The sequence below is a fragment of the Xenopus laevis genome, chromosome 4L (genome assembly GCF_017654675.1).
Source record: "Xenopus laevis strain J_2021 chromosome 4L, Xenopus_laevis_v10.1, whole genome shotgun sequence".
NCBI classification, from domain to species: domain Eukaryota; kingdom Metazoa; phylum Chordata; class Amphibia; order Anura; family Pipidae; genus Xenopus; species Xenopus laevis.
Genome location: NC_054377.1, coordinates 59,348,401 through 59,360,928, shown reverse-complemented (window position 1 = coordinate 59,360,928; position 12,528 = coordinate 59,348,401). Strand labels below are relative to the sequence as shown.

General features: G+C 38.7%; 1 protein-coding gene across 3 annotated transcripts in view; it reads left to right on the top strand.

Moving 5' to 3' along the window:
* kiaa0513.L (KIAA0513 L homeolog) overlaps window positions 1-10,771 on the top strand; it is a 61,494-nt gene extending 50,723 nt beyond the window's left edge. For 2 of the 3 annotated variants that reach the window (XM_041590199.1, XM_041590200.1), the window contains 6 exons: window positions 555-630; window positions 896-973; window positions 2,230-2,259; window positions 6,266-6,346; window positions 6,699-6,793; window positions 7,737-10,771. In XM_041590199.1, the coding sequence (XP_041446133.1) occupies window positions 555-630; window positions 896-973; window positions 2,230-2,259; window positions 6,266-6,346; window positions 6,699-6,793; window positions 7,737-7,786 (410 nt within the window). In that variant the 3' untranslated portion in view covers window positions 7,787-10,771. The remainder of the gene's footprint in view (window positions 1-554; window positions 631-895; window positions 974-2,229; window positions 2,260-6,265; window positions 6,347-6,698; window positions 6,794-7,736) is intronic. The other variant, XM_018257985.2, reaches the window with a different exon arrangement.
* The last annotated feature ends 1,757 nt before the right edge of the window (window positions 10,772-12,528 follow it).

Below are 12,528 nucleotides of genomic sequence, written 5' to 3'. Positions count from 1 at the left end.
TGTTTTCCTGCATTTGTAAAAAGGGTGTGTTTGGTTCAGAAGCACTACTATATAAATACGCTGTTGTTAAGCCATGAGGGCAACCGTTCTACCTGAAAAAGAAAAAAAGCACAGTTACATAGCAGATAACTCTGTAGAATACGTGTTTAGTTCTGATACAGGCATAAAAACAGGAGTTTACTGCCATTCATGGTTTTCTACAGGACTAAATAATGAATATCTTTCTCATTTAAAATAGTACATTTGTTGCCAAGAAATAGTTTATTTGTTGGGTCTAGATCAACAGATTTTCTTATTGGCTAGTAAGAGCTTTACTTCACACTGACAATGTTCCCTCCCTGTCAGAGCATGGTATCAAAGCTTTCATCGGTGCAAAATACAGGCAATAATAAAAAGAGAGAATAAAGCTAGCTTATGGGGGGTCACAATTTTGTGCTTGTGTCTCCCGGATCTGGTGCAAGAAAAAGCTGCTAAAATCAGTGTTAACACTTACTCACATGTTGCCATAACTGTGAAGAAGTTGAGTTGTGAAGTATTGTATTTTTTCGTGCTAGACTCCCTTCAAAGTCCAGAGGAGAAGAAAGGAGAGAAGATATACCTTTATACACACCTGAAGCAGCAGCCCATCTGGTAAGGAGCAATAAAAGAGTGTGTAAACAAAAAAAAAAACAGCCTGCATCGATCTCCCTGTCTGAGAGCTCTACTTAATAACTGGACAAAGCAAACTGCAGCTAAACTGGAAACTTATATCTGCTCGTTATTTATTGTGTATGTCATACAGAAGACCATATCTATTTTGGAGACATTTTCTTTTTACAGTAAGGAGGTCTTACATCATAAATTGATGCAAGCATAATATATTTATTTTCGAATTACATTGTTTTTAATATTTCAGGCACACCCTGCGTTTCTGGAATGCAGCATTTTTTGACGCTGTGCACTGTGAGAGGAGGAAGAGATCTCCCACTACTAGGTAAGCATATAATTTTAGTCCAATCGAAAGCAATACAGATTACATCCTCTAACAGCTGTCATCCAAAGTACAGTGAAGTTATTGTGTTCACATAGCTTGCAGGACCCTTATTTTGCAATTGCAATTAATATAAGAAGTACTGGTTTGCTCCTATAACCAGGTCACAAGCTGTTATTTTGTTACATTTGTGTTTCCAGTTTAAACATCCTTTAATAAATATACATTATAAATAATTTAGTATTTCAAATGAGATTAGGTTGTGCACATGAAAATCCAGATATAAGTGGCTAGCACTGTTCTTTCAATTTGATGGAGCTTTGGGCTCTATTTAGCCCGAGCCAATGTCACGTTTACCAGGAGCTTGGGAGGAAACCAGAGTACCCAGAAGAAACCTACTGAAGTACTGGGAAAACATACAAACTCCTTTCAGATAGTACCTGGAATCAAACATAATATTTGAGCTAACCATTGCCTTACCATGCTGCCACATTGTAAAAAACCAAATTAAATTGGATTTGGGCAATAAGAAGTAATCTTTATGGCCATATGATACAGTGTGGTAATTATAATATAGTGCCTTGTTTGAGTGTTCCTCTCTATAGATCATATAAAGGAAAATGTGAGCAATACAACATAGAGAATTTTGGCTTTCAATGTGCTACTTTCCAGTTTTTTGTCATTCAAAATGCAATTTTTCAATTCATCTCATTACTATAGACGACCTTTTGCAGAGTCAGAAAATGGATAATGAGGCTTTAATCACCACTATAAAGAAGCTTCATAAACATGTTGACATTTCCTTTCTAATTAGCCTCTTGCAGCCCTCCGAGAAGACTTATTTTTCAGCTGCACCGTGCCAGGTGTTTTATTACCTGACTTGTCACAATCAGCAGCTGAACTTTACAAAAAAGCCCTCAAAAGGAACATTTGCTGCTCATACCACGTGGTGATGTTAACACACCAGATTCACGCTAGGTTTTCAATAAATTCTCTGCAGCACTTTCATAGTAATCCTTATCCTAAAGGTAACCGTTAGCTGATGAAAAGCTATAAAGCTAAAAATACAACTCTGGTTCTGTAGAAGCTCATAATATGTTGGATTATGGCCATTTCTGGAACAGGAAATCTGTAATCTTGATGCATGGTCTTGCTTCTTCACTTGCCAATGATTTCATTCTTCATTTCTTTTTAACCTTTGTCTGGAATGAACTCTTATCTCTATCCTTTTGCTAACCTTGTTTCTGCTGCCACTCCAGAGAGAATGCTGGGGAGGAAGAGAAAGAGAGGTTGGTTGGCATATGTTATTTAGCTGTGTATCCTTCTATATAGTTATGTGCTTTACTAATTCTACAGACAGCCAAGAGAATATGTTTGTTCATATTAAACGGTTACCTTGAGTGCAGCCTTGGGGGCTCGGGGGTCAAAATGCATTAAACTTATTATTGTATTATTCTACGTTCATGCTTTTATACTGAGAACTGACATTTAGTTTGTCCTTTTCCCCTAGATATTAAAAGGAAATAGTTAGAAGGTAGAAGTGATTTTCTTTAAGTCTAGGGTTCCTTCACTAGGTAGGTGATATAGAAGCTATCTTACAAGGAAAATATGAGCTAGGCTTAGGTAAAAAAAAAAAGTGTATAAATAATGTTTTTTTTTTTTCATGCTGCGTCATTTAGAGAATCAAGGTAGTCTATCTTAGGCTAGGGCCCGAAGAGTTGTAATGTTTCCAGGTGCAGGCACATCTGGCAGAAGGGCAGAAGCAGAGGAGCAGATTATCAGGTTTATCTTGCCCTAGCCTTATAGTCTATAGCAGGGATCCCCAACCCTTTGAACCCGTGAGCAACATTCAGCTGTTAAATGAGTTTGGGAGCAACACTAGCAAGAAAAAAGTTTTTGGGGTGCCGCATAAGGGCTGTGATTGGCCATTTGGTATCCCCTATGTGGACTGTCAACCTACTTGAGGCTCTGTTTGGCAGAATATGGGGTTTTTATGCAACAACAACTTGCCTCTAAGTCAATAATTCAAAAATAAACTCTTGGTTTGAGGCCACTGGGAGCAACATCCAAGGGGTTGGAGAGCAACATGTTGCTCGCGAGCTACTGGTTGGGGATCACTGGTCTATAGGATGGAGCAGGCAGGACCTCCCTCTAAGAACAGTTACTACATTTTATCTTAGCCAAGATAAAAATAAACTCAGGAAAACAAACCATTTTAGCCCATATTTTGGCTCACACTTACCTTCCAGTCCTCATCTGTGGCCCACCATTGTCCTGTTTGGTTGCTACAGAACACATATGTAGTGCAATTCCCAGAAAGTGGAGGATTTGTTGCACATGCAAATGATTTGTAAATTGCTCAGTGCTACCTGCTATGATATTCCCAATAGGCAAATGCCTATTTTAGGTGTTAGGGTGCATGCATGTTCCTGGACCCCCTAGAGAGCCTTTTGGATGCCACTCCCTCAAACACTGCAAATATTTAACTCGCAAGTGGGAAAACATACTCAACACTTAAGCTTTCTGAATTTGCCAGCAGTCACCTTGCTAGGAAACTTGTGAAACTTGGCTACTTTGCAAAACAGAAGCAAAGCACATGTTTTCCCACCAATAATTTACGTTTTTGTCAGTGGGAAAGCATTTTCAGGATATTAGTTGCCCACAATAGCAGAGACTGGTCGTGGGAACTAATCTCCACTTGTGCCAGAGCCCTAAAAGGCATATATGTGTTATGCACACATCTCTACCTTATGTCACATGTATATAAGGGCTTTGAAAGTGTTAAATTGTTTCCACTGTAATGAGTATTGTTTTTCTGTGAAGTGCTAAATACTACTTTCAGAACAATCATCTTCCCACCTACCTAAACTGTAGTACTACTGACATGCTATTCTGAGTGTGACACATCCCTATTCTGCAGCTGCAGTTGGGAAATGACAATAGGACGCCCATATCAAAAGTCTAACCTTCACATTTCTAATCACTGCTCTTTGCTGGCTGTAATTAACAAGCTACAGCAGCAGTTAAACAATAGAGCAGGTGGAATCTGTGGCCATGCTTTTATCTCTTCAAAGGCTTAATACGGTACATTTCAGCACTTTTTGAAATCTTAAGCCCAATCACATGTTAGTATTTGACTCTATAGAAGCGGGAGATCAAACTTTAGTCTTCAGATTGCTTTGAGTACTGCTCAGGTCAAATATGCATTTTTATTCTTTGGGCACTTTATTGGAGGGGCAGTATGCCCCTTTGTTCAACATGAGGTCAATGAATGGGACATTGGTATACTACCCCTTTAAAGAAGTCCTGTATGTCACCTGATTTAAATATATTGTTTTTCAGCAACGAGTCTCCGTTTCATAAGGCCATTCTAGGAGGACATAAAAATATGAAAATGCATCTTCTTCAAGAACATTATTAGATATTAGTTATTAGAATTCACCAAGATGCTGTCTCCAGGGTGACTTCTAATTTACAAATATGCCATGCCCTCAATTGTACTGTAACGAAAAAGGACTTTGGTAGTGTATTTAAAGGGATACTGTCATGGAAAAAAAAAATTTTTTTTCAAAATGAATCAGTTAATAGTGCTGCTCCAGCAGAATTCTGCACTGAAATCCATTTCTCAAAAGAGCAAACAGATTTTTTTATATTCAATTTTGAAATCTGACATGGGCTAGACATTTTGTCAATTTCCCAGCTGCCCCTGGTCATGTGACTTGTGCCTGCACTTTAGCAGAGAAATGCTTTCTGGCAGGCTGCTGTTTTTCCTTCTCAATGTAACTGAATGTGTCTCAGTGGGACATGGGTTTTTACTATTGAGTGCTGTTCTTAGATCTATCAGGCAGCTCTTATCTTGTGTTAGGGAGCTGTTATCTGGTTACCTTCCCCATTGTTCTTTTGTTTGGCTGCTGGGGGGGGGGAAAGGGAGGGGGTGATATCACTCCAACTTGCAGTACAGCAGTAAAGAGTGATTGAAGTTTATCAGAACACAAGTCACATGACTTGGGGCAGCTGGGAAACTGACAATTTGTCTAGCCCCATGTCAGATTTCAAAATTGAATATAAAAATATCTGTTTGTGCAGAATTCTGCTGGAGCAGCACTATTAACCGATTCATTTTGAAAAAAATGTGTTTTTCCCATGACAGTATCCCTTTAAGTCTGCTAACATTTCATTTGAGCAAACCATAAATAACAATGCTCTAAAGTGAAAATTCAGGACACTTGACCACTCTCTGACCCACATAACTCTGTATGCCATTCTTTTGCACACTGACCACACTCCATTCTAATGAGCAATAAGTCCTGACAAATGTTCCTAATTTTGCCTTTACTAGTGCATAGAGCTGGTTGACTTCTGCCACTTACAGTGCCCATGTCTATCTTGTGCTTCCTTTCTTCTGTTACATTCCAAAGTCCATAGGCATGGGCTGCCTTGTCCTCTTTCCCTGGGACAAAACACATAGAAAGCTGCGTAGTATGACAGATGCTAAATTGCCCTAGTACATTTTTACTTTTATTTTCCAACCAGTAGGAGACTGGGCAAAACTACGCTTGCTACTGGCATCTGCACTGTTAGTGGTAAATAATACTTATAGGGGGTAATGTAATAAAATACACTAAGTTTGCCCAGGAGCAGTAACTCATAGCAACCATTCAGCAGGTAGAATTTACTGGTCACCTCTTTAAAAGCAAACATCTTATTGGTTGCTATGGGTGTTATTGCTCCTGGGCAAACTTACAACTTTTATTACATATGGGGGATAGCGCGCTGCCCCAGAAAGCAGAGAATGGGTGTGCATGCAAATTATTTTTAATTCTTTTATGTGACATTTTGTGTCAGTGGTGGGGAAAGAAGCTAAGCATTTAGCAGCACAAGGTACACTCAGTAAAAAATTCAATGGCACATGTGGCAGGTGCAGGGTCAAGCCCTTGTGTGCGGGTTTGGATACAATTTGTTGGACATTTCTATACTTAACATGAATGATATCACAACTCTCTCATAATATTGTTATAATCATATAGATGTGAGATTATGTTAGCATTCATGTTGCAATATGCCATTTATTCCAATGTACTGCTTTTATGGCTTGGGGAAAAATGTAATTGCTCATTAAAATGCTAAAACTTATAAAACATATTTATATATAAATAAATTCAACACATTCTTGGTATGTGATGAGTGCTGATGATGTGTAACAGACATAATAAGAATAACTTGGGCTTGGTTACTATTTTGGGGGGAAAAAATTCTTTGTGTGATTGCTCCTATTTATATTTTTATATCTAACAGAGATAAGTGGTCTCATATGACTCAAGAAGAGCGGGATGACAGTCTTCAGTTCAATGAGAACATTACGTTTGGACAGTTGGGGTAAGGTCACTGGCTGCTATTGCCTTGGCAATTCCCCCCCAGGCATTTCCCCCACCCGGTTCTCTGCAGCCCCACCCTGTTCACTTTATTCAAATTCTCCTTTTAGCAGCCAGCAGGACTGCAAGCAATATTTTTAGAAGTGCACAGTCTTACTGGCTTCTGCAAAACAATTCTAATAGGGTGGGAGAGGCACTGAAGGCACCTTCCATTTTTTTTTCTGAGGATAAAGCCGTCTGGTTTTTATTAATGTTAGCCAGTAGTGTTTTGTATATTTATATACAGTAATAATTAGAGTTGTTTTTGGAAGTTTTAGCCTTTTAAATTCTCTTTTAAATCTTTTCTGCATTCCCAGCACATTCACACACAACATGTTGGCATTTGGGTTAAGCAAGAAATTGTGTTATGACTTTCTGAAGAAGCAAGCCGTGATTGGAAACCTGGATGAAGGTGAGAAAGTTGTCTTGTCCCATTTTATTAACAGAATTCCTCAATACTATGGGTGGCTGGCCAGCCTGCTCACACTTAACAAGTTAAAACAAGAAGTACTAAGCTAGGATCTGTGATAGACACTGTTTTGGCACAGTTACAAAGTAGTTATCAATTTTGAAGAATTAAGAGATTTTGAATGAATTATAGTGGATTCTAATGATTCTCTTTAATGGTTTAAGTATTGTAACTTAGTTCAATGTCCCACTATGCACGCGCACTTCACACACTTCTTGAACACAATAAAATTCATTCAAAAGTAACACACCTAACGCGTTTCATGTGTAACCACACGTAATCATGTAACATAGAATTGGTTTGATTTGTAGACCTATTTTATTGATGCTAGTTGTGCTCATTCTCGTTGTATAGGATCAGTAATAGGTTACTTATTTGAGTTCCAGTAACTAGTCCCAACTAATACACAAAGACTTGTGATCGTAACTATATTTTTGTACCATGTGCAGTTCATCTGGCAGATTTCTCTCCTGCCATTCCAGATGTACCCACCTACCTATAGTAAATGAAATTGTACCACCTTGTATAACATTGTGAGTTGGGTGCAAAGCAGTCTCGGAACCCTTCCCATGGGTTGCATAGACATAGGAGAAAAAATACAGCTGCAGCACTTCTTTGTTGCAAAAAGTTGTATTTATTAGGTCAGACAACCAGGCAACGTTTCAGGCTTAGTCTCACCCTTTTTCAAGCCTATAGCTGTTACTTCAACAACAATACTGCTAAGGGCTTTGAATTGGGAAGTTCTAATAAGCACACGTGATATGGATCCATGAAACAACAAATGTACTTGTTTCTCTTGCAGAATACATTTTATTCCAAAGTGTTATACAATTTGCCTCTATACTGCATGGCATTACTGAACTGCTTTCTTGTGATGTTTTTACAGATAAATTTAAGCAACTCACTGACCATATTGACCAAATGACTGTGGAGTAGCCCTGTAAAGGGAGCAACCTACAAGCCTATTCCAGTATTGAAACACTAAAAAGGAAGAGTGAACTTGCACGATGCAGAGGGCATCTGCCTATTTTAGTGGAAACCGAGAGAAAAAAACTGTATATATTTTGAAAGAAATAGTGTATAAAGTCTTTTGTCTACATATGGAAATCAGAGTATTTATTGTTGGTAGCCTGTGTACTCACTGTATAGTGGGGTGGGAATGACAACGTGAAACAGTGTTTGTGAAAGAGAGCGGTTTCTTTATTTTTGTATAGCCAGAGAAGCTTTTTAATCTTGTTTCCTTGCCAAATCAGCATGTGTTGCATTGCAGCAGCATCTTACTAGAAGACGGCTGATCATGTACTAATATATTTGTCTTGATAATTGTGCTGATGGAGAATAACTGTTTTATTTTTAATGTGCTAGATGTTTTAGGCAATAAGTGACTCCTCTACAAATGCGTGTTTCGCATAAAGATGGCACCCGTCTCTGATTTAAGAAAAAAAACAACCCACTATATTAATATATATTTAAAAAAGAATATATTACAAGATATGCAGGGAAATGTAAAATTTTATCAGCAATACTTGTCCTGGAGTTAAAGGGAAAGTGCAAGTAGATGAGTTTGATTAGGATTGTCCAGTCTTCCTGGTGACCTTTCTGTAGGGCAAAGGAAAAACAGATCTTATAAACAACATACTAATTCAATTTGGCACGGAGTGAGATAAAGCCTGTTTGATATCACTGAAGCTTATTACTATAGAGGCTTGTACTGGGTATAAAAAAATATTGTGTTTTGTAATAGACAAAATTATCTCTGCTCTTCAGTCAGGATGTTGTGTCATTCTGTTCTCTATAGGCAAAGGCTGGGGTGTAGCCTTCATACAGAACTACTATTAACTGCCCACCCATAAGCTTGGTCACTGGTCTTGTAAGCCTAATGAGATAAGCCATCTCACTATCCATAGCAGAGACCTCCGAAAGTCACACATAGCCCTTAGCTCATAGACTTTATTTACTATGAACATGAGCAACAACACTTCCACATACAGTCAAACCCAGATTTAAAATGTTCCAGGGGGCTGGGGGAAAAAAAAACATAAAATTTGAGAAAATGGAGGTATGAATAATTTCTACTTTTTATGTAAAAATGGTATAAACTACTAAAACCCCTTAGGGCAGAGACACAAGCTCCGGTTTGGGGAGATTAGTCGCCCAGCAACAAAACTCCTCTTCTTCGGGGCGACTAATCTCCCTGAGCTGCCACCCGCCGGCTAGAATGTAAATCATCGGCAGGATGGCAATCTGTGCGCTTCATTTTCCGAAGTTGCCTCACGAGGAAACTTTGGGCAACTTCGGAAAACGAATCATTCTGAGAGCCATCCCGCTGGCGATTAAGATTCTAGATGGCGGGAGGCAGTTCGGGGAAATTAGTCGCCCCCCAAAGAAGAGCCAATTTATCGCCAGGCGATTAAATCTCCCCAAATCTGTGCATGAATTCCCTTAAACTGCAGGGAAAAACTGTTGTTGTTTTTTTTTTGCTTTTTTTTAAGGAAAACGGGGCAAAATCATGATGTCAAATATGGGAATCCGGGCAATGCTCCCGTTGAAATGCATAAGAACAGGAAGGGACTGTAAAAAACAGAAATGTAAAATGGGGGGTTGATTGTAGCTGCGTTTATCAACTCCTGGTATTATTGCTGTGCTATAATTCAGTGCTGTCACTTAGATCTGTGTTGTGTAATGCTTTGGGGACAAGCTTTATCTCCTTCATATGCACAACTGGAGTATTACTACTGAGTTATTTTGTGCAACTTTTTGAAACTGTTAATTTGTATTTTTGTACATCCTACAATTAGTCGAGCAGTAAGCAGTTGGTTTTACAGCATGCAGCTGTTGTGCTTGTGTTATCAGTATTTATATTGTGCGTACATAGCAACATATACAGATCTAGTGCTTCCACATGTTCCGTATATCTGCTTTGTCTTTCTGCTAAAAGCGCAGATTTCACAAGCGTTCATTGAACGTTCATTAAACATATTTTACATTTAATATTAAGCCCATAATATTGCAGCTATTTGTTTTATTCAGCAATTTAGTCTTTGTCATTGCTTAGGGGTCCTCCTTGGATATTAAAGCATCGGCGATCAGCAGCACCTTTTTACAACCACTAGAGGTGCTGTTCTATAGAGAATGCTCCAGCATAACGGAAAGAAAAAAATATAAAGGTAATAATAAATACAGATTTACATACCAAGCTGAGATGCTTGCATTGAAAGGTGCATGCGTTAATACCCTGCTTTACTGAAAGGCTGTTATTAGAGTGGGTCAGTCTGTGTTTTAACCTTGTATATGATATTGTCAATCTGGGTGATGTATTATGTTTGCATATTATTCATTGGCTGTGGAACACAATTCAGTGCATCCTGATTGCAAAATCTTAGCAACAATGGCAACTGGTTTCTTCCTCCCACCCTCTCTATCCACCAATATCTCTCCATATCTGTATGTTGGAATTAAGCACTGAGCCCTTTAATTCTGCAGTATTTTCTTCTGTAGCTAAATAACTGGTTATTTATGCCCATGTGACCTCATTAGGTCTAATTACAGTTGAAATCTGTACCACCTCTAGCTGGCTCCCTGATATTGTCCCGTATTTTGTATGAGAGTCTATACAGAACAGGTGGCAGCCTTGATATTAACCGTGAAACACCGGGAGAACAATGTAATTAATCGGTTTACCTGTTTTGCACCTTAATGTTTACCTTACATGGGCAATAAAAAGGTGCCAAAAAGTGCTATTTATATACAGAGTCTGCTGAATATTTGTGGACATCGATGCCCCCCCCCTTAATGTGCTTGTTGCATTCCATTTAAAGTAAAAAAAACAATGTTTAAGGAGGCAGAAGTAAGATTCATGTTTTGTATTATGTATAATCTGGCACACACAACAATGTGAAAAAATAAATTATTGTCCAAGCACAATGTGTCTGTCCATTCTTATAGAGCTAGATATGTAGTTCTGGAAATGTCTAGTCCTGTCAGTGCAAACATGTATACGGTGCTGTGTTCTTTGTGAGTTGTATTCTTGCAGCATCTCAGTGTGTTGAACATGGTGCCCAGCATTTACACAGCAATTTATAAGCACAGGGCCATGTTTATACTCCATCACTCTCCAGCCTTTAGCATCATTTCTGAACCCAAGTAGGTGGAAGAAAAACCTTGTAGCGTATGCCAGTTTCACCAAAACCAGGAAAAATCCATAGGTTTATCCATAGTTCAACACACCACCCACAAAAACATAACTTAAGCTTTTTGAAAAGTAAACATAACTTCAAGCAACTTTTCATTATACATCAATTAAAAAATATGCAGACTTTTCATGATTTTTAATGGTTTCTGACGGTTCCCTAAGCTTAGCCTCCTGCTGATCTGTCTGACTACTTTGCTGAGCTGGCTGACTACTGTTACTTTGTATCAACAGCCATCTGTCCTAAGCCTGCATCTTCCAACCCCCACAATTCCTGCACATGTGCTTTCAATAAGGAAATGAACATCACAGCACAATGCATTGTGGGTTATGTAGTTCCTGCATACTGTCTGTAAGCTGTGGAGTAGTTGTTACAATTTGTAACATCAGTGTTCATTCCCTCCTTCCCTGCCAGGATTTCAAATGATGCAGAAAGAGAAGAACTGTTAACCAGCTGGATTTCAGCATAGAAAATGGCATTTATTTATACTTTTTGAAGAAACGCGTAACATTGATGGGTATATTAGGAGTTTCTGTGGTATGTGGGTCTATCAAATTTTGGTTTGGAAGCCGGAGTTCCCCTTTAATTTTTATAATCCTCAACAGATGTAAATACTGTTTGACGGCATTAAGTTAATTTGCCAACACATTCTTACCTGACAGCAAACTGACCATTATTGCTGTTCATGAACAAAATGCCTTACTCTGTCTAGTTCTTGTAGCATTACAATACAAAGGGATAAATACCCTGCTATAATTGTTTGTAATGCCTGTTTCTTTCTTGCCATGATACTAATTGCTGTAGCTATATTCCCACTGATATCAGGCCATGTTCTATATGTACCTTGAACAGGACAAGCACACACACATCCTTAACACACCCAATAATTATGGCTTGGTGCACAGAGGATTTGGCAACTTCCAGGTACAACTATACAAGAGATCACTGGCACACAAGATTTATGTTTACAGGGCAAGCCCTTGCAGTTGTATTCATGCGGAAGTGCAATGTTTTGAGGCAACGGCTTGCCCTGTAAACATTGTCTTGTGTGCCAGTGAACTCTTTTACATGCCCTATATGCCACACCCATCTTGTAAGGTACATAATGAACTGGAGATGTAATGGAGGTTCTCAACTGGTCTGCACAGAGCCCTGACTTCAACCCAACTGATGGCAGCCAAGCCTGATCAAACAACAGCAGTGCCCAACCTCTTAAATGGGATCAAATATCACCAATATTGTTTCAGCAACTAGTGTAAGGCCTTCCCTGAAGAGGACCAGCTTCTTATTCATATAGCGTATTTATATGAATATACCAATAATGATTTGAGTACTCTGGCAAACAGGACTGAGTTAGAGTGGACCTTTAATATGGGCTCTTGCGCATCAACACAAGAGTAGACATGTGCCTCTTAATAGTGGTGCAGTGGATTTATAATTTAAAAAAAATGGCTGCCCTAGCTATTAGAAAAAAAGCCACCAGTGATG